The sequence below is a fragment of the Sinohyriopsis cumingii genome, chromosome 4 (assembly GCF_028554795.1).
Source record: "Sinohyriopsis cumingii isolate HCF-2022 chromosome 4, ASM2855479v2, whole genome shotgun sequence".
Classification (NCBI taxonomy): domain Eukaryota; kingdom Metazoa; phylum Mollusca; class Bivalvia; order Unionida; family Unionidae; genus Sinohyriopsis; species Sinohyriopsis cumingii.
In genome coordinates, this window is record NC_142964.1 from 119,228,455 (window position 1) to 119,252,381 (window position 23,927).

General features: G+C 34.1%; 1 protein-coding gene across 2 annotated transcripts; it reads left to right on the top strand.

Moving 5' to 3' along the window:
- The first annotated feature begins 14 nt into the window (after positions 1–14).
- Positions 15–23,252, top strand: LOC149801992 (ADP-ribosylation factor-like protein 15). 2 transcript variants are annotated; one of them, XR_016420768.1, is made up of 6 exons: positions 15–189; positions 9,305–9,449; positions 11,640–11,699; positions 14,717–14,925; positions 17,109–17,921; positions 18,086–23,252. XR_016420768.1 is itself a non-coding variant. In XM_089956386.1 (5 exons), the coding sequence occupies exons 1-5, from the start codon at positions 136–138 to the stop codon at positions 17,280–17,282; spliced, it is 642 nt and encodes a 213-aa protein (XP_089812512.1). In that variant the 5' UTR covers positions 15–135; the 3' UTR covers positions 17,283–23,252. The 2 variants fall into 2 exon arrangements, 1 of the variants encoding a protein (XP_089812512.1); XM_089956386.1 differs by having other exon boundaries at positions 17,109–23,252.
- The last annotated feature ends 675 nt before the right edge of the window (positions 23,253–23,927 follow it).

Below are 23,927 nucleotides of genomic sequence, written 5' to 3' on the forward strand. Positions count from 1 at the left end.
CTGTCTACGAAGCACAAAGCGAATGACGTATAACACAACGCAGGAATTTGCACAGACATGTAGCTTAGCAAATGTCAAAGTAAAAATAGAAGTTTTCTAATTTTCCAGGATCACAAATAGTGAACAATAATCAAAATGTGTGAGAACATCCAATTAATGTGGGCCGTTATAAGAATTGGCATTTATTCGGTATGATTATAAGATTACAGATAGATAAGGTTGTGTTTTACCACACAGGGGCTCGTATCGTTGCTTACAATGTACCTGTCATGTACTATACAATAACTACAACTTATTGTAAGCAACGATACGAGCCCCTGTGTTTTACCATGGGTATATTAAGTGTTGTCACCAACAAGAATATTTATCTAAAAGATTGAGGGTTCTGCTATATTTGAAAAATTGCATCATGAACCACTAAAGTTTCCTGTGGTTATGAGATCCATTAAAACAGATTAATTGAGAGTAACACAGGAGATAGGGCAAACTCTTAAGATTTTTAATGTAAAGCTACTTCCACTTTAAATTAGTCCTACAGTGTAAGGTGCCTCATTTGATATTTATATTGTTAGTGCAACATTGTAGTACTACTTTTAACAGTAATCGGTTATATCATATTTTCTCTTTGGCAAAGTTAGTATGACCCTCCTTCCTTGATGGAATGTAAATTTAGTCATTGATCCATTACAGAAGCAGACAGGTCTGATTCTTGCATGGGTAATTTTTTCTTTCACCTCTGTAACAATAAATGCATAAGCGGGTGTGACCTATTTCTACGTTACTACACCAAAATATGTTTCACAATACTTACTTTTTCATTTTCATTTTGCCACATAAATAATCAACATGTGCATTTGTCACTAATTAATTTTACTTTCTGATCAATGAGACAAAGTGTATTATATTCAGAGGTGACCTGTAACGGGAGCCATTCCAACAAGAACTTACTAATACTGTGGCATTTGAAAAATACAGTGACCTTCATTAGCAGGGGTATCAAAGTCATTTTTAAAGTCATTTTAAAAAAATGGGAAATATTTTGTAAAACCAATACATTTAATAACAAAATTTGAACATCAAATCCCAAATTGAAACTGAGTTGCAGTAAATCCATTAAGCAGTTAGGATATATGATACTTATTTTATATTATATTATTATTATATTACACAGCATAATTATAGTTAACCCCACACTCCCACAAACTTTAATTATGTGTCCCATGTTTTCAAAATACCTTTTTTGAATCTCAAGGGATGATGGTGTTCATTAACTTGCTATAACTACTGATCTCAGAACTCACTCTGCAACAAAAGTTTGACCATACACCCCTGATGCTCCCCCATAAGTAAGATAAAAATTTTATTGAAGAGTGCCATTTATGTCACCGATTCTGCTTGCATTGTTTAAATTGTGAAGCAGATGATTTGCGGATATTGTGCTCAGGATTTTATGATTGAAAATTATAAAACGGGATTGAATTTGGATATAGTGTGAATGGAAATTTACACATGCAAAGGAAATTAAGATTTTGTTTACCCTGGATAGAATTCTTCAGATTTGTAATATTATTTGCTATGTCAATTTCTTGACATTATGTTTACATGCAGGTTTTAATATTTAAATGTTATACATTTTGACATCACAGTACAAAAATGTGTGTGTGTGTGATTTGGATTTTTAACAAAGTTTGAAAACATTTTCAGTCATGTGTGACAGTTTTTATAGTGATGTCTAGCAGTGGGGCATCATGCCACAGACATGTAGCATTATGTCTCTCCCAGTCACATTATTCTGACACCAGGCCAACCAGTCCTAGCACTAATCTCCAAATGCTGAGCACCAAGCGAGGCAGCTGCTCATACCATTTTTATGTCTTTGGTGTGACTTGGCCAGAGTTTGAAAATGTGACCTCCTGCATCCAAGGCAGACACTCTAACCCCTAGGCAACCGGAGCAATCAAAAAATATGTAGATGTCATGGTAATAGGATGTGGATATATTCTATGACAGACTAGTCCCCATAGCTTGTTCCAGTTTTTTTTTGTAAATGCAAGATTCTACTGAACCTAATTATCTTCTAAACTGTCAAAACATAATGTCCTCAAGAAAAATCCATCATTTTAAATACTGCATCTGATTTGATAAGCACAACTTAAGAATGAATAAATCTAGACATTGAGGGCAGCAGTGACACTTAAGACAGCAAAGATGACCAAGAAACAAATTAATTACAAAGATGCTTTCAGTATTATAACATAATAATTGCATCTACATACAACTTCTATTATGAAATGATGTACATTGCAACAGAAGCTGAGCAGCTCAAGTATGGAGGAAATTCACAGAAGTTATTATCAAAAATAATTAAGAACTATTGCAGGAATTTACAAGCACAGTGCCACATTTGATGCTGAAGCAATTTGAACATTATAAGCATCACAGAAAAGAAAATCAGTGATGCTTTTACATTATTGACTTCTCAGCACAGGCAAAACCTCAACTACCCAAGTACAGTGGGATGTTTCCAAACACATTTTACACATTGATGATTGACCCAGCTTGATCTGGGAAAACACGCCTGTTGTTGAATCTAATTATGAGATGGTTAATGTGGGATCACTGGCATGTGATTGCACAATCAACAGACAACCAGCTCTGTTTATGATGCACTCAAAGATTTGAAGGAAGCACTTCCGTCATCATCTGCCATCAAATTCTTGTCCACAATAAATTAAGGCCCTGCCCTTGATGATCTTGACAGAACAACAGCTGCAAGATAAAATCACAAAGAGAACTGTTTTACTCATGAAATATAAACGTGGGTTTTTAGATGCTAGTTGCAGAATCACTGCCATGACCATGATGGTCTTGATGATGCTGGAATTGTAACCAGAGCAAGTATCATAGGCATGCCAGTTGGATTGGCTGTCATGGTTATACTGATAGGAACTGGTGTTATAGGTAATGCTGGTAAAATAATTACACTGTGGTTGCATTCGTGAACACATATTTATTCAGAACTTCTCATGGCAACACAAATCAGTTTCAGTACAGTTACCAAGCTGTTACTTTATGGCTATTGAGGATAAACTTATTAGTTTGGCTGAGTTTGAACTGGTGTGAGTTAAAATGGAAAACATCAGCGAGTCCACGCACAGATGAGGAAGCAAACAGGTAACTAATTTACAGGCAGTGAAAACTGAGTAAAAGTTTGCCAGCATATATTGAGATGTCTCATTAGAACCTCACTTGTGAGGCTCATGATGGTTACTCTTGTGTGCATAAATCTATGTTTCAGGATTTGGAACCATGAGTAGTATAGTAATAGTGATGTGTTTGGTTACCACTCTAGGTTAAATCCTTTTTCCCCACATGAATTTCCACTCCAATCATACTGTATTGGGGTGTCTTATGGTAGCTTCAAGATCAGTAACTGAAATCTCAAACTACTATTATCATACTACCTCGTAGAATAGTAACATGTAAGCATGTACCAGAATAAACTGCATTAAAAAAAAATAATATTAAGCTAAAAATAGCTAAATAGCTAAGAAAGTTTCTGTACTTTGTGCACCAGTAAGAAGTAAATGTCTGTAAAATTCAAGAAACAAATAATATTCTACAAAATTACCTTCCAGTTATCACCGTCACAATAAAAATATTAAAAGCTTTTATTCTGTGCAGAAGACAGTGCTCTCATGTTTTCACAGGATCCAGATAACATTTCACAAGCTTGCAAAAGAACTAAAAACCTGAAACCTTTGTCTCACTGACAAATAATTATCATTACATTTAGGTAAATCAGAATGCATTATTTATTTCGCTTGAAGCAGGTAATAAAAAGATATGAGAATTCAAAATATCCTGTAGTGGCCACATAATCAGTATTTAGTGCATTAAATGTTTATGTCTCCATATAAGTAACTTGCTCTTGATGCGTACATATTTGACTGTATGATAAAAAGTGATAAGGCCAGAGTTTTCCATAGAAGAGGTTGATGTTTATCATTGAAAACTATAAAACTTTATGCTTCAGTGCAGTGTAATTTTTGTTATTCTTGTTCTTTGGTGTGCCACAAACTGGTGAAAATCATGTTTTAAAAAAATAACTCCAAATAGCAGAGTATAAAATTGTAAAATTTACAGGTAACCTTGATCTGAACACAGACCAAGCAAAATGCATCTTATTTGGCTCGCAGCTAAAAGTAATACGATCTGAGAGTTTAAAATATCCGATAATGGCCACAGAATGAGTTCTTAGCATTTCTGAGGACAGATCAAGCATCGGACAATATGAACTTGAAAGTGTGGGAATGCTGAAAGTAGAGGATTGAGTGAAACAATTGAGTCTCAGTCCTACCTGTTCAACAAACTAAGTAAAGAATTTGTGAAAATTAATTACCAGCATCATTATGTCAATAACTATGTCGTCCACTCTGCATCTCTCTCTCTCTCTCTCTCTCTCTCTCTCTCTTTCTCTCACTATGTGCCACTTGGAGATGTAAATTTAAGCTTGTTATGCCATGTATATGTGGCAATTAGTTTCGGGCTAGTTTTTTGTTTTTCTTACACCAGAAAAGATTGAAACTTCTCACTCAGTTTTATCAGGAACATTTCACATATAGGTCAAATCATTTAAATCAGCCATTAAGTTGTACTTTTAAATCAACATAAATCAAGACAATAAACATCAATAAAATTGTACAGTTTGAATTGAGGTTTTTTTTTGTGATGTGCTTAATTTTCAAATCAGATTTTAAGTTTCAATACTTAAAAATAATTTCTTTGTTTAGTCTAAAATAGAATTTTAATTTGCAGTATGTACCCTACCCCAAAATTTTGATCCTCAGTACTCTATTATAAATAAATTTTTACAACTTGCATGGTTCATCCATGGTGGGACAATATACTTTTTTTTCTTCTCTTTTTTAAAATATTGATTGGCTCTTTACAAATCTCTTGCGTCTCACCTTTGTCCATGTGGGTTTGAGTCTTGGCTTTGCCAATGTAGATATGTGATAAAGCTTGCCATTAGCATCCTGTGGGTTGGTGGTTCTTCCCAGGTTTTTTCTTCACATATATACTGGCCGCCATGTATAGTCTATCATGTGGTGAAAAATTGCATTAAACCCACAAAACACAAACACAAACTGTCATGAAGCATCTTTCCCACCAGTTTTTTATGCATTCATTGAAAACTATTTCTTTACAGTCAGTTTATTTAAACTCATGCAAGTGATTATTCAGCTGTATACTGTTTTAAAAAAATAAAAAAAAGTAGCTACAGAGGCAAGCAATTCCTTGCCAGAAAGGGAAGTAATTTGTATAATACCCATATTAGGGAATTCTTCTAACCTGAAGTGGCTGAATAGTGTGTACCATAATATTGACAAATCTACTTTTGTGGTATTATGTTGTTTTATTGCTGGTCTGACTTTTTGTAACATTTATGTAATGTACTGCTTTAGTCTTCCATGAGTTTATATATGTTTGTATTATTGTTATAACCGCTCCAGTGGCCTAGTGGTTAGAGTGTCCGCCTCAGATGCGGGATGTCCTGGGTTCGATCCCCAGCCGAGTCATACCAAAGACTTACAAAAATGGTACTAACAGCTGCCTCGCTTGGTGCTCAGCATTAAGAGATTAGTGTTAGGACTTTGGTGTCAGGATAATGTGACTGGGTGGGACATCATGCTACATGTCTGCAGCATGATGCCCAAGTGCTAGACATCACTATAAACTGCCACACTGCAGACATCATAGTGATATGACTGAAAAATTGTTAAAGCTATGTTAAAAATCCAAATCACACACATACATTATTGTTATATTATGTGTGTGCTGTTTCACATGTTATGTGACTTATTTAGATTTTCTATATATATTACATGAAAACACAGTCATATATATGTTTGAGTCATATCAGTGTGTTCTAAAAAAAAATATTTGACACATCAGTAATCTCTCACTACCAATGTCTGCATGTAAATAATTAGTGTTGGTAAAAATCTGCACTACAGATTCACTCAGATTTAATTTATGTATGAAAATAGGAAAACAAAGTAAATAATATTTTCTGAATGAATTATGATTTTAAGGTATTTAAGGCAGAAATATTAATTTATTTTCAGTAACAAGAGTAGAAATGCATTCATGACAATCAGTCATAAGCAAAACCAATAGTAGGTTTCTTATGGCATGTGTTGTACATGGACATTACTGTCACACTCCATTACATTACTTCAGTCAACTGCCAGTATGTAATTAATACACTGTAGTTTAATTAATTATTATGTTAAGATTCAAAGTAAATACAACTAATCATTTGTCCTTATTTTCATTTTTCTCAGTTTTTTTTTTATTAAAAACATTTGTCAAGTGTTGGTTAATTTACCACATCAAAAGTAACATTCATGACCACGTGTATATAATACTGCCAACATGGATTATGATTTGTTTTACATGTTATCTTTGGTGTCTATGGCTTTTTTAAGTGTAATCCCAATAGTATGTCTTATCTTTGGCGTCTGCAGCTTTTTCAAGTGTGATTCCAGTGGCATGTGTTATACTGATGTGCTTCTTTGCCAGTCAGGTTGTGATGTCTAATTTCTCTCAGGAAATCTTTGTCATGCTTTCTTTCTGCTGATTCACTGACTCTTTGCATTCGTATGTCACACCTTGTGAGTCAGTAATTATGTTACATACTGCAACACATTGCTGATCCTTTCCCAACAAATTGTCACCTGAAAACAAGACAAGATTCAGTGGATGTTCCACAATAAACAGAAGTACTTGACATATCCAAACTTTACAGTGTATATCTTTCTCAGAAAGATTTCTTTTCTTTATAAAAGAATTATTGGAGAAGCTTCAATAGTACCATCTTTAAAATAGCATATATACTTGCTTATAAGTCAAGTCAAACTGCAAACAACAAAAATCCTGATCTGCTGTAACATACTATGCCTGCAGATCAGTGTCTGTGTTGTTTGTACTACTGTTTACTCCTCACAAACTGCACAGACCTAGATCTGCCAGCACTTTATGCAACAGCAGATCTGGGTCTGTGCAATTTGCAATTGGACTTGTCTTATAAGCAAGTATATACAGTACATTGCAGGGAAGAATCCATGAGGTGGGTAGTGGCATGGCTGCAAATGTCATTCTGTCTTACTTGTTCATTATCCTGTACTTGATTGCCTCTGCACTGCTGAATGTTATACTTGATCAAAGGCCATGTTGAAAAAAAGGCCTTTTGATTGAGTTGCTTTTATTTTTATCACAGTTAATTGTGCATGGGTATTTTTTATTGATGGAGTTTTAGAACACTTGTAGATTTAGCTTTAGAGGCTGTTAGCTCACTTGGCAAGAAGGCCTGGTGAGTTTATGGTATGACCATGTAACCGTGTTCCATTGTCCGTCAGTAAATATTTGCTTGTTACCCCTCCGGAGGCCATTTTTTTCATCTAATTTTAATTACATTTGAAATAGATGTTTATATCATCAATGTCTTAGACAAGTTCAAACATTTATATTAATTTGTTGATCTTGTATCTAATTGGTTGAGCTTGTTACCACTCTGGATGCCATATTTCTAATCTGATTTTGATTAAATTAGGAATATATAAGAATAATAATGCAGTATTATTATATTAATAATAATAATAATAATAATAGTAATACATTTTTTATATATTTTCAGATGGTACAACTCATTTACTTTAGTATTAGTTTATTTCCCATGTGACCATCAGGTGCATACAATATTCTATACATGTGCAAAAATTTTTAAAGAAAAGAAAGACGTACTTGTACCTCCAATATATCCAGACAGTGTTGGGGTGGGGGTGCAGGTTGTAGACTCAGAACTGTGTTTTGAGATCCCAAGGAGATCAGTCTACATGACCCCAAAAAGTGACATCATGAACTTTAGAATAAGTTATTTTTTGTGTATAAGTGTATAGAAGATTACTGGAAACTTACAAATGTGATTTTTAAAGAAAAAGAAAATATCATATCTGTTTTCTTTGAAGCATTGAATACACTTTTCAGCGGGGCCCCGAGTGGCTGAGTGGTCTAAAGCGCTTTCCGTTACGGATCACTGCCATCTCACCTCTGTCTGCGTAGTTTCGAGTCTAGGATTCAGCTAACATGGGTATGTGAGAAAGCTTTCCAGTAGCTTCTCGTGGTTTGGTGGTTCTTCCTGGGGTTTTCCCGGGTTCTTCCTCCACCATTAATACTGGCCGCCGTGCATAGCCTATCATGTGCTGAAATATGGCATTAAAACCCACAACAACAACAACACTTATCAGCAAAAAATAGTTGGTAGATTTAGCACTGCCCAAGACCATCACCTTTTGCATCATCTTTGAACTCATTAGAGACTTTTAGGTACTATTGTTCAAACTTCTGTAAAGATCTTGCTGAATTTTTCTCAGTAGAAAAAATGATCTTTCTTCATTTGCATTGCTGTGAGGGACTGTCAAACATATTGGGTGGTGTTGCTATGTCAATGGATGTTGTATTCTCCAGAATAACTGATGTTGATAGGGTTTTTGCAATGTGTTTAAAAAATATGATACATGTACTCCTCCATGCTGCCACACTTTACAAAGTCAAACTCTGTTCTTAAGTTTAGTTTTGTTGTGCTATGTTCAATTTGCAAATGGTTCATCCTTTCCTGAATCATATTCCTTAAAGTCAAATCCCCCAAACAGAAATTTTCACACAATGACTGACTTTGCTATACGTCACATTTTTTACATTTTCCAGATCATGTTTCTATTTACAGCAGAAGAGGTAAAATAATAACTGTGTATGTTTTATTGGTTTTGAAAATGCATTTAGACTTTTTATCATTTATTGTACTTGATACACTTGATGCAAACATTATATGTATTTGTGATCTTATGCTGTGGACCATAGCTTCCAATGGTATACATGTATATGTCCATTTTTCTGTACCTTGCTGTAATTTTATTTATCTTTATATGATGAGCTTTGAAAATATGTCCTCAATTGAGGTAAGGGTGTGGGGAAGGAGAGGTGGGTCTGATCCCAGGTCTGTGTCAGCCATTGAGTCTGTGTGACAATCCCACAATATATCTGTCAGTCAGTGCTCCTTACAACCTAAAATCCATCCACATTAGTACAGAGTGTAATTAATTAATAAAAGTAAGGGCAGGTGGCTTTGAAGGTTCATATCATGATTGCAGCCCATGGGATGGAGTAGGGAGGTTGATGTGAAATTTGTTTATATTTATTTTGTTTAGGATGTCACATTGTTTTTTAAAAAATATTTCAGTTGTTCCGAAGAATATGTTGTGGTGGTTCCCCTCCTGTCAAACCCAACTACACAGTTATTTGCATTGGATTGTCAAAGTCAGGGAAAAGCTCACTACTTGCCAAACTTAGTGGAGAGAGTACTGATAACATTGAACCAACTATAGGTAAAAGTACTTAGATTTACTATTTGAGAAGACATTTTTTCCAGGTGTATATTTTCACATCCTGCCACACACATAGAATACAATAGTGTGTATGTGTGTGCACACACATGCACACACATTGTCCATACATAGGTTCATTCAATAAATTTTGCTAGTCAGTTTCTTGCATACTTCAAGAACATATAATGGGGTTGGATGGCAGGGATTGTATGTATGCCATGACCACAGCTTAATCAATAAAGAATCCCTGATAGGAAGGCCTCTGACAACAATCTCATTAATCTAACATCTGTCTATCCAACACTTAATGAATAGCAGTCATCATTTAGAGATCAACTGATTTAAGAAAAAATGGAAATTGTTCCACCTTGCTATTTGCATTCTTATGTCATGTGTTTAGGCTCGAATAAACAGTAACACAAGAAGCTTTGAAAACAACAAGCTTTGATAAATTTAACAAATTTATTTCCCTGGAAAAATACTGTAAAAATGAGAAGAAAAAAAAGTCTTTGTTCAAGAATTCTGTATGAGCACACATATATTTCCAGGAAAAAAGAATTAATCCTTTTGAATCCAAATGATTTGAAATAACTCCAAACTGACACAAAAAAGAACACCTTGACATCAAGTATTTTAAGCCCAGACTAAGATCTCTCTCTCTCTCTCTCTCTCTCTCTCTCTCTCTCTCTCTCTCTCTCTCTCTCTCTAAGCATCACTATTAAAACTCAGTAATGCGCAATTTTGGAAATGCCTGAATTGCAAATTAGAGAATCACATGATCATATATAAAAAATCACATAGCCCCAGTATGATCTTGATAAAAACCAATCATTTTACTTGAGAATAAAATAAAAAAAGTTGTTTACTTCACTAAAAACTTTTTACAAGTCGAGGGTCACGTATCCAACACAGCCTCGATCTCAGCCTTGTTATTCCCACAATAAAAATAAATGTAAAAAAAACTTGTTCATGTGGCTGTTACTAATTTTGAATTAAGGTCAGGAACTAGGTCAGCTTTATGTGTTTACTAATGAATCAGTCAAGGTCAAACTATTTTCTGAAAATATTTCTAAATCAAATAAACAAGATTATATTATAATAGCATGAACAATAAAAATAATATTTTAAAGCTGACAAACAAACAATAAAATTAAAATAAATATGAATTAAATAAGATGTACATAACAGCATATATAGTTAGTACTTGTATTTTTCATTTTGACAAAGTCCCAGCTACTGAAACAAGACACATGAATGTATATTGTCCAGATTACATTAAAATTTGGTATAAAATGTAGAAGTTAATAAAGACTTTAACTTGTTAACATTGCATAGTAAATTCTGTCTACTAGTATTTTCCCTACTGGCTTGGGCAAGCTATGGAACATTGTTCCAACTTGTGAAGTTCCTTACTTCACTAAAAACTATTTACAAGTCGAGGGTCACGTATCCAACTTTCATCTTTCTTGTGTTACTGTTTATTCGAGCCTAAACACCTGACATAAGAATGCAAATAACAAGGTGGAACAACTTAAAGGAACTTCCACTCGGGTATACAATGCTTCACAGCTCATTGGTTATTAAATTGGTTAGCTGTAATTTGGAATCTGTTATACTGTAGTTTATTGACAGATGGCACCCTTGGCATAGGGGTAAATTATTATCAAATTAGTTTAAATATGTTATGCTATAGTTAATTGACAGATGGCACAATCAGCCCAGGAGTTTGTTATTTTTCCAGATTACTTTAAATCTGTGTTGTGTTATAGTTGATTTCAGATGGCATCCTCAGTCTAGGGGTCAGTTCTTATTAAATTACTTTAAATCCTACGATTATGGCAAGCAAACTAATTTTGCTGCAATTTTATGTTGCTGATATCCTAATATGAAATATTTTGCTTTAGAATTTAATGACAATAAAGTATATTTATTGTAGTTAGTCTATCAAGTAGGCTAATTGAACATTTGTTGTCTGGAGTGTTTGTAAAATTATTGGTAACCAGAAGAAAACCAAAGTTGATTATAAATTTGCAGATCATGTTTCATTTCAAATAAAACTAATTCCAAAACCATAAATAAAACCTGATGATAAAATTTAAAATTTAAAAATATCTGGGTCTGCAGTTTGCATTTGGACTCTTCATATAAATAAGTATGTATGTATCTCATCACATGTTTTCTGTATTGCAGGTTTCAGCATCAAGGCACTTATATTTGACAACTGCTTCTTAGATGTAAAGGAGCTTGGAGGTAAGATCCTGGTTTCAGTACAATATTAGCAATACAAATAACATGGCTTTGGAAGAGTTGGTATTAATTAATTTATACAACATACTGTGGCTGTTTTGTTCTGATTTGCCCATTGTGTATGAATATGCATATAATTCATAATTGTGGTTTCAATAGTAGACCATCACTTCTGTGCTCATTAAACCCCTATTTTCTATATCTTTCTTTATTTGAAATTTAAAAAACAATTTGTGATTGTATATTGCATGAACTCTGACCGTTCCGGTGGCCTAGTGGTTAGAGCGTCTGCCATAAATGCGGGAGGTTGCGGGTTTGAACCCTGGCCAAGTTATACCAAAGACTTACAGAAATGGTACTAACAGCTGCCTCGCTTGGCACCCAGCATTAAGAGGTTAGTGTTAGGACTGGTCAGCCTGGTGTCAGGATAATGTGACTGGGTGGGACCTCATGCTACATGTCTACGGCATGATGCCCCAGTGCTAGACATCACTATAAACTGCCACACTGCAGACATCGTAGCGATATGACTGAAAAATTGTTAAAGCTATGTTAAAAATCTAAATCACACACACATGCTCAAACTGTCATCTGTTCTTTAATTGACCATGCAGTCAGATGCACTTCTTTGTTAGTTAAGTAACAGTCATTAATTTTGGTCATTGAAACTCATTATTGTTATTAACAGTAAATTTTGTGAATTTATTTCAAGTAAAGTTTTACTGAACATATTTCATGCTTCATACAACCATGAAAAGTCCTTAATACTGAGAGTTTACCTTGAATATCCGTAATTTTAACAAAATTGCTTTATCCTTGAAAATATCATTGAATTTGTTGAAAAACTACTCGAGTTTTGGACACACAGAAAACTTTAGTTTTTCTGAGGGAATATAATGTGTCAAAAACTGAATAAAATGTTAAACTTTTTAAATTTATAATTTTTTTAACGTAGATGTGTCCAAAAATAATAAGTTGAATGAAATGGGATAAAACTTGGTGGATCAACAACAATAAGTAGTTAACAAAGTAATGTTGCTTTGTTGTGGGTTTAATGCTTTTTTTCAGCATATGGTAGGCTGTTCATGGTAGCCAGTATAACTGGTCCAGAAAGAACTTGGGAAAATCCCAGTAAGAACCAGTGCCCAATGGTGAACTACTAGGAAATTTTCTCAAATACCCGTATTAGCTCAGTTTGAGACTCAAAACCACATGGACTTGAGGTGAGATGGTATTGATCAGTAAATACAAGCACTTTAGACCACTTGGCCATCCATGGCCCCCAATTAACAAAGTAGCATATGGAGTTGGTTTAGTTTCCACAAGTCAATGTATTCCTGGTAACTTTTTCATAGTCATTGAAAACTTCTCAAAAATAAATTCTCCAGGTCTGATTCTCGCATGGATTTTTAATCTACACATGATGTTCTTCAGAAAGCTTGAGATATTTACATTTTGAAATTTTTCTCTGTATTTGTCTCTGAAAACTAACTTTCACACTTGAATCACAAGCATCTTCTTTTTTTATTTGGTATGAATGAAAATGGGTGCAAAATAAAATAAGTAAATTGACAAAGTGTAACAAGATTGGGAATAGCTGCAGGACTACATTTTTAGTAAACTCTAAGCAGCAGGGATGTGAAGAGCTAACCTTGCTGTGAATACAGTTTATTTATTGTCAATCTTAACTCCACTGGAAATGTATGTATTGTTGTATGTGATATAAATAAAATATATGTATTGCATGTACACTGTGTTATTGATACACTACTTGTAGGAAGTCTTGCTTCTTTTTAATGGAAAATGTATGTTATTATTGTTTTGAGCTTAATGCCATTTTTCAGCACAAGATAGGCTATACATGGCAGCCAGTATAACAGTGGAAGATGAACTTGGGGAAAACCACAGAAAAAACCACCAACCCACAGGAACCTACTGGCAAGCTTAGAAAAAACTACCAACTCACAGGAAGCTACTGGCAAGCTTTCTCACATGCATACATTAGCTGAGCCTGAGACTCAACCCTGCATGGGCAGAGATGAGATGGTAGGGATTGGTAAAGGCAAGTGCTTTAGACCACTTGGCCATCTTTGGCCCCTGAAAAATATATACTTCCCATGTACAAGTATACACCATATTTAGCCTGTATTTCTTGTATAATATTACACAGGCAAAGTAAAAAACCATCGTAATGATAATAGAGTAAACAAATTAAAGTTTTAAAAGGCCTTTATTTGAAGCATATATCTCAACAAGGCTACAAATTGCACTACATTGTTGTATCATTTCATTTCCTGCATTTTGGTTGCTATTGGATACTGTGGGCTGTTTATTTATGTTGGGTTAATAAGACCACTCTGGTGGCCTAAGTAGTTAGAGCATCTGCCTCAGATGTGGGAGGTCTCGGGTTCCAACCCCAGCCGGATCATACCAATGACTTATAAAAATTGTGCTAGCAGCTGCCTTGCTTGGTGCTCAGCATTAAGAGGTTAGTGTTAGGACTGGTTGGCCTGTTGTCAGGATAATGTGACTGTGTGGGACATCATGCTACATGTCTGCGGCATGATGCCCCAGTGCTAGGCATCACTATAAACTGCCACACTGCAGACATCGTAGTGATATGACTGAACAATTGTTAAAGCTATGTTAAAAATCCAAATCACACACACAGATGGTGGGGTAATACATTCCATAACCAATTATCTGTTTGTATGTTATTGTCCCAGCTTCTAAAATCATGCATAGAAAATAAAAACAATTTAGTTTTTTTGATGAAATGTCCCATTCTAGGGTGAACATAATTTTATTTGAAATCTTTTTGTTTTATTATTACTTAAAAACTCACCTTGCATTATCAGTGCAGGCAGAATCAGTGGTGTACAACTGTACTATTTATTTGTGATTATGTACTGTTTTTATATGCAAGAGATTTGTGTCTCTGTGTTTGATTCGATGTGTTTCATATTGATATCCTTACTGTAAATGAAAGCACACTATTTCAAAATGTCCTTATTTTACAGGTAGTGATAATGTTAGGCCATATTGGGATAGATACTATCTTGGAACTCAGGGTATAATCTTTGTCGTGAACAGTGCTGGCAGTGAGGAAGAGTTGAATACAACAAAGGAGGAGTTTAGGAAGGCAGTGGAGAATGAACAGTTAGAAGGATTCCCTCTTCTGGTCTTGTGTAACCATCAGGATCAGGAGGGTGCCAGGTCTACAGATGAGGTTAGTTTAAATGAGTAACCATTAGGATTAAGAGGATACCAGGACAGACCCAGATTTAATGTTGCATAATGCACCAACAGATCTATATTTATGTAGTTTGTTAGGAGTAATCAGTAGAACAGAAAATATAAATCATGATCTGTCAGTAAATTATGCAACAGTAGATCATGGTATATATTGTTTACAGTTGGACTCAACTTATAAGCAAGAATATATGGTAATTTTTACTGATCAAGGCACAGTTAAAAAAGATATTGAATTTTCAATGGATTAAAACAACCAAATGAGATACCGGTAAGACTTACCTCCCTTCCCTACTGGCCAATTTAATGCTAGAAAGGAACTGTTGTTGTTGTTGTGGGGTTTTAACGCCATTTTTCAGCACACGATTGGCTATACATGGCAGCCAGTATTAATGGTGGAGGAAGAACCCGGGAAAACGTTAGAAAGAACCACCAACCCAAGAGAAGCTACCGGCAAACTTTCTCACATACCCACATTGGCTGAACTCGAGAAAGGAACTGAATCATGACTCAAAATAATCTTGAAGACATAAAAGAAAAATTAAATAAGTTTAGAATACAGCACTAGTTCGATTTTAAGAAAACAGTCTGTGTCTTCAACCTGTTGATTGGAATGTTCATGAGGGTATGGTCCACTTGCAAAATATGTGTTAGTGTGTATGCCTCTGTGTGTTCTGGATCAATTATATTTTGTGCATCCACCATGCACAGTGTTTACATATCACTTTACCTTGTACAAGTCGACTAGAACCAAATACTTTTATTCTTGGTACCTGACTTTGATAGCTTTGAGGATTTTGTCCATTTAGGATTTTGTTCATAAGGGCATATTACATTTTATTTCAAGTTTAATTCTCGATGTAATATTTCATTTTAAAACAGAATAATTATTATTGAGAAGCAAAAAGATGAATTGAAATTTAGTTTTTATACAGCATTTTAGTAACCACTGTTCCAGCAAACTTTTGGGGGTGGGGTCACCTTTTTCTATAAAGGCAACAGAAATAAAAAGTTATTTACATTTCACAGATGTCATAGAAGAAATATTACACACACACACACACACACATACACACACACACACACACACACACTAAACAAATGAAAGGTATTCCCCTTTCCTTAGTGGAATAGTCCTTCATATTAAGGATTATGGAGAAATTATTTGTTTCAGTAATTGGTAACTGATACATTGATGTCGGATGATTACCTTTCATTTACATATTATCCATGGCATTAGTTTTACAGTATTTTTTAAAAGTAAATGTTATGGCAAAGCTATTTATTTAGACACTGAAAATGACTGATGGCCTGTGCAACCACCGGATGTTATACAACTGTGCCCTGGTTTTGATCATGACATTCTTTCCAGTACTCACTCAGATTCTGAAAATGACTGACTTGGCCTAAGCAGCCACCTGATGTTGTACAACTATGCCCTGGTTTTGATTATGCCTTCCTTGCCAGTACTCACTCAGACTCTGAAAATGACTGACTTGGCCTAAGCAGCCACCTGATGTTGTACAACTATGCCCTGGTTTTGATTATGTCTTCCTTGCCAGTACTCACTCAGACTCTGAAAATGACTGACTTGGCCTAAGCAGCCACCTGATGTTGTACAACTATGCCCTGGTTTTGATTATGTCTTCCTTGCCAGTACTCACTCAGACTCTGAAAATGACTGACTTGGCCTAAGCAGCCACCTGATGTTGTACAACTATGCCCTGGTTCTGACCCTGACTCGCATGCCAGTACTGATTCAGACCCTGATAATGACTAGTATTATTTAACTGGCTCTGTTCAAATTAAAGTCTCTTGTCATTAATTTCAGTTTTGTTATATGTTGTCTGTTATTAAGTTTATTCATGTGATCGAATGGAATCCATCAACATACCCACAGTATATCCAAATCTGTTTTATATTGAAGTGAATTATAGTGACCACTGAATATCATGTGCATCTGTCTTTATACAGACCCAGATCTACCATGAGTTAGGTGCTAGCAGATCAGGGTGTGCCTTGTTTTCATTAAATCTCACAAATAAATAACAACAGCCTCATCTACTACAGCATTATGCACTAGTTGAAATGAGTTTAACACTGTTTGCTAATGGAAATGCACTATATCAGATAATATTGTTTCTTCATTTCCTACCACAGATCACCAAACTACTTAACCTGGAAAAACAGACCAGTGAAAGACCATGGGCAATCCACGGCACTTCAGCTAATGACAAGAGCAGCATTAAAGCAGGCTTTGAGAAGCTTAACAAGTTCCTTTTGGAGCCCTACAACCCCACCACAAATTCAAAAGATGGTTTTGACCGTCTGTAAATAAAGTTCTTCTGTCCATTCCGTCCAGTGTCATAAAATGCTCAGTCAGAGTTGCTGTGATCTTCTCTTTTTTTACTTTCTTTGAAATAACAAATTATGCACTGAGATGTTAACAGGTTATAATTTGCTTGTATTTTTTTTCAACTAACTACACTAATTAAAAACAGGACGTACATGTACAGTTTCTTGACTATTTTATGTTGTAATTTTATAGGGTCACCAACTTTGTTGAGGATGAGAGTTTGATGAAAGGAGATGTGCGATAAGTAAAATATGATGCTTGGTATCATAAAATATGATGTAATAAGCGACAGTTGGATTATCTACTTGTTAAAGATGCTTTGGTTGAATCAACATTCATATTTTGTTTGTTTACTTAGAGAAAGGTAACCCAAAAGATATTGTCTGCTTACATTCATAAAAAGAACAGTGAAGTAAAACCAGACAAATCAATCAAGAGATAAAAATAAGTACTGGCACAAAGAAAGATACATTTATTGTTTGATTTTAAGTTGATTTTATTTTTGTAAACTTTGAAGTAACAAGTAACCGAAAATGGTTATGACTTAGAATTTCTATTACTTGTTCAGTTTGCAATCATAATAAAAGGATATTGCAAACATCATGCAATATTGTCAGGCAAAATTAATTCAGATCTAAAGACAGCATCAAGCTGTCAGGCAAAATTAATTCAGAGCTAAAGACAGCATCAAGCTGTCAGGCAAAATTAATTCAGAGCTAAAGACAGCATCAAGCTGTCAGGCAAAATTAATTCAGAGCTAAAGACAGCATCAAGCTGTCAGGCAAAATTAATTCAGAGCTAAAGACAGCATCAAGCTGAAGTACCATATATACTCAGTAATAAGTCAGCAAACATCAAATATCTAGAACTTCCCTTGCATAATGCACCTGTAGATCAGGGTCTATGTATTTTCTTTTATTGATTACTCCTAACAAACTGCACATACCCTGATCTGCCATCTCATAATACACAGACAGATCTGGGTCTGTGCAGTTTGCTGTTGGACTTGTCTTATAAGCTAATATATATTGTACAGGCCATTTAGCTATTCAGTGCCAACTACTTCAGCAATGGGTGTTATTTTTTAGAATTTGATTACACATTCTTTTAAATGTGGCTGTTCACTTTATTTTGATTCTTATACATCCATATTCCATGGAAGGTCATTATATGTACACTCCAAGAAATACATATGACAAAATCAATGCTAAAAGTATGTGGGTATATTTGGACAAAGTCAACCTAATTGTGTGATCCACTACAAACAGGATTGATTGTCATGTGTTTTGATGTCACAGTGAAAACTGTACATGTTCAAACAAATTTGTACTACCCTGTTTTATGTTATGATTAGACCCAAAGTCCTCTTTTCTCAACCCAGTTTATCACCATTGTTAAAGTCCATAGCAATCAATGATTTTCATCTCAACATTTTTTGTTGACAGTTGCATTCAGAAATCATAGTTGAATAGAGTTTGGATAAACTACGTTGGTACTCAATTTTACAACATCAATCACTGTTTAATTTAAGATGGGTAAATATGCCTACATACATTTTTACACTTTTACATATGGTTTAAATATTGTTACAGCAGCAAATTACATACACCTATGAACATATTTACGTCTGGTCCACTGTTTCCAGTCTCTCTTATGTTTTGCTGCTGTCAGAGTTTAATTTGATATACCTATAGACTATTCCAAATACTGTTTTGCTGCAAAAGGAAGGGTAGCTTAAAGGCAAATGTTATTTACTGTGAGTAGAATTTCTACAGTCATTATAGTTTTTTTAAATCCCCAGTTATGCCCTAACTACACTTGTCCTTCACTTTAAAGCACCTCATTCAAACACACACAGTCAAGTAATACAGTGTGACATGAAAATCATTGAAAACATATTTCTATTTACGAACTTGTTTGAACATTATTAGTGCCATTAGTGTAGTATCAACACGAATTTAACAAGATTTATTGCAGATTGTGTCCAGTCGATCCCTCAGTAACTGCTATTGAAAGCATGTCTGTTCAGTTTGCACAGGAAGTTACTGCATATTATGGTATGGAACACAGTTGAAATTGCTGATAAAAGAAAAGAACGTTTCCCATAAATCTGGATTTGATATCTGCTATTTAAATATCTCTTTTTGACATAAGCATTTACACAAATGAATAATGCTAAAAACAATAAAGCTGCCGTATCAACCAAGATAAAATGAATATCCAAGAAACATTAGAGTTGGTTGAGTCATATTGGAATTGGTTGAGTCAAAGCTTGTTTGTTGTTACACTGTTTATCATTATGTAAAGGCCCAAACAGTTTTATTTAAGTGTATCAGTTAGTATCCTCTATTGTAACCTTACATTTGAATTGTTGCAAAATAAAGATAAATATTTTAGTCATTACAATATGTTAATTAATTAAGCTATATGCAGTGCCCCCCACCCCCCAACAAAACCTGTCCAGTAAGTCTGAAAAATCCCCAATCCCCACTGGCTAGTTAGATGGCATGTATAGTAACATGGTCCCTGATATAACACAGGTACGGTAATGGTTTTTCATGTCACACTGTATTACTTGATCATGTTGTTACACTGAGGTGCTTTGAAGTGAAAGACCAGGGATTACTTGGGGCACAGTTGTGTTTTAAATATATTGTGTAGCCTATTATAAGTGATTGTTGTATTTACTTGGTGGAACTTAAGCAGAATCTCATATGCATCATACCGTAAAATTATTTGTCATGACATAAGATTTTCTGGATTCTCAAAGAACTGAAAAATTATTTAAAGCTCTCTCTTGTAGTATTCTATTCTGTTTTTTACAAATTAAATTGATAAAGTAATTCCTAGACACTATTATTGAATGTTGGATGCATAAAAAGATTAAACTTCTTTGCATTTTTACCAAAATAGAAAATGTTGCATGCATATCAAAGGATCAGTTTGTATAACTTTTTTTATTTAGTACATGCCATTGGTAGAACATGCTGTGTTATTCTTGCCTGTCCATCCAGTGGGCCCACATTTGATGTTTTGCATTTAGGTTAGTTTCCAAGGCACTGTGGTGGGGCATATGTGTTCCATGAACAAATTCATACATTTTTTAACATCTTAATTAGCTATCGACATTTGTATAAAATAGTTGGAATTTTTCCCACATTACAGTTTAAAAAAATGCAGTGAACACATAATGTTTAAAAATTTTGTGAGTAGGGTGCATCTTTTAAATACTTCTTTTTGACCCAGCGTTTATAATATGACATTCTAAATGATTGTTTGTGCAGATATGTTGCAGATATTTTGATGTGCCTGAATTTGTGAAAATTGTATGACACTGACAGATTATGATTTAAATTATTTTGAATCTCAGCAAGTGCTAGACATTATGGCATCAACATGAAAACTTTGCTAGATATTTTTGTCATTCTTTTATTTTCTTTCTCTTTTTTATGTTTCCTTATAGAGCTTGCATTTTTGATGCAGAATGCTTGAACAAAAATTAATTTTGTTCAGAAACCCAAATCAAATATGGTACATTTTATGATTTTAAGCAGATGTTGGATATAGGCCAGATTGACCTGTTTTTCTTATTTTCCACTCTTTAATTCACATACAAATCAATGTATAGAACAAGACAAATAAATAAGAATAAAACTCTCTGAAGTAGATTGATTTACTGTGATATATATATGTACTTGATTTACTTTGATCTACTTTGAAGTACATGTACATTGATTTACTTTGATATGCATGTATATTGATGTACATGTACATTGAGTTACTTTGATATATATAGATATTGATATACTTGTATATATATGTACATTGCTATACTTGTATATACACAAACATTGATATACTCTGATGTATATGTACTTGATGTATATTGATGTATTTTGATATATATTGATTTACTTAAATGTACATATACATTGATTTACTTTGGTGTACATGTGCTCAATGTACATTGTGTTGAGTAATAATACTGATATCTTCATGCAACTTTGGACCTTAGTTTTTCTGACTAAAATCCAACAAGTCATACTCAACTTCGTTTATATGCATAAGTCATGATGGAGTTTTCTTTAAGTGTTAATGTATTAATCAAAGTGGAATATAAGTCAAGTGTAGATTTTTAAAGAAAAGGTATTAATTTATACAGTGAGAAATATGGTTCATATAGTTTATTACATTTTCTTCATTTTTACATGTCTTTCTCACATCTGACTCAATTAATGGAGTAAATTTTTATATGGTAGAAGGACCGGGTACAGAGCATCTGCCATACCTGTTTGCTAAATGACTGTTTTCCCCAAGTTTCCTTTTTGATTCTGTCATTTTGTTTATGATGTACCATTCACTTGACATTTTTTTCTACTGCATTTCTTTATAATGAGTTAAAATAAGTAAATATTTGAACATTCCATTAGCTGCAAATATGGAAGGAGAATGAATGTTCCTCAAACTATCCCCCTTCTTTAACCTGGCCTCCTCTGTTGAGTGGCAGCACTTTTGGGTTTCAACAAACCATTTTAAAACTATGGTGATCAAACCTTTTTATAATGACAATCTCTGTTTAATGGACACATTTTTTTGTCTCAACAGTGTCCATTTAGATGAGTTTTATTGAAAAAATTTTCAGACTCGACTGAGAATTAATTATTTTTTGCTTTCCAAAAACTGAATATAGTATTAATACATACTTTACCTTTTTTGTAAAAAAGTTTTTTTTTAGTTTGCTTGATGTTGACATCAGTGTCATTTTATTTTTTAATATATGCAGAAAATAATATGTAGTCATAGCATAGCATTCATTGAATATATTTCACAAATTGTTTTTGTAGTTATAACTTTTTATACATCTGCAAAAAAGCAGAGCATTTATTGTTGTGATCTTGTCCATCAGACCACCTGTAACCTTTTTCATATCTGCAAAATAACTTTACACCATCTACCTTTACCAAACTTTGTGAATGACTTTCAGTTGGGATAAGGAAGAAACCTGTTTATTTGGGAAAAGAAAGTTCAATAGCACTTTAAACATTATTGGCAATATCATGCCAAGGAAGTGGGAGCTAAGTGCCTTTCCTAAAGACACACCAAGGCAGCTGCCTGGGCTTGCCTGAGTGGGTAGAACCCAAGACCCATGCATTAACAGTCCTCTGCATTCACTGACTGAAAGAATAAAAATGGTTCTCCCACAGTAATATTAATTATAAAACACAGATCTGGACCAAACTTTGTGGATGGCTTGCACTCAGGGTAAGGAATAGAACTATTGGTTTGGGATTTCCATGCATTAACATTAGTTATACATCACAGACTTAAACCAAAGTTGAAAAATTCAAATGCCTTCTGCACAGAAATTTCATATATTGACAGTGAAGTTTGGGGATTGCTTACAATTAGGGTAAGAAATAGGTCTGTTGAATTTGAGGTCGAATTTCAAGGTCATCACTGTGACTGAAAGAAGAAAAACATTTCTTCATAACTTTAGCTCTGACCATATACCTTGATCAAAGCTTATGGAAGAGGCATATTTGGTCAAAGGTCACAAGTCATGGACAACGTAACTCCTAGAAAAATGGGTTTTGTACCAATTACAATTGTTGTAGAGTAAGTTCCTGGACTCAACTTTGTAGATTACTTGTTCTTATAGTAAGAATAAAACATAGATTTTGGTCACCAGAGATCAGAGTCATGGTAAATTTGGTAAGACAGTAATGTTTTCTGAACAGAAAGGTTACTTATAGGTGGCATAGAGACACTTGGCCAGTAACCTCCATAGTCAACCACGCTCCACTGGTGCCAGCATAGAGGACTAATAAACAAAGACGGATAATGTACTTGTATGGTACTCTTGTTTATTGTTGAGTGGTAACTAACTTAGTGTGTACATTAATGAATAAGTTACAGATATTAATAAAATTTCACTTACTTTATAGTTAGCATGTATTCTGTTGTTGCCACTCTTTAAGTGTCTTATAAATTATCTTTTCTTCTATAGGAAAGCAAAGGACTAGATATTATAAAAATTTTAACAAACTTATTAACAACGTTAGTTTTGACAAGTCATCTATGGATTTTTTTTATTTCTCAGTAGTGTGGCAACTCATAAGTATCACATTTCTGGCAGGAATGTTAATGGCAGCATCTGTTATCTGGATTAATGCATAGAAATGTGTAGTGTATGCTTCACATGCACATATGCTTTCTTTATATTATGTTGATTACACAAGTTCTAGTAATAACTTTACTCATAGCTTTTACACACCAATCCACTCATGTAGGGATGCATCAACACTAAAATGAAAAATAAAATCTTTCTAACACGCTCATATACAGGTATGACAGTACTAAAATAAAAGCAGTTCTAGTGAGTTGTAATTTATTTAACACTGAACCACTCATAAATGGGGATTAAAAATATTCACTGGTACAGCTGCTGAACATTGAAGACAATGGCAGCAGTTGGAGCAAAGGTTAATTTGAAATTTGTAAAACATCATAAATAATGGCATAATGCAATATTAAAATTATCAAGGGAAATAAATCTTTTAGCATGTTGAAATACTATTATGAGTTACTAACCTTGTTAATTGATAGATCTTGGTTCTAGTACA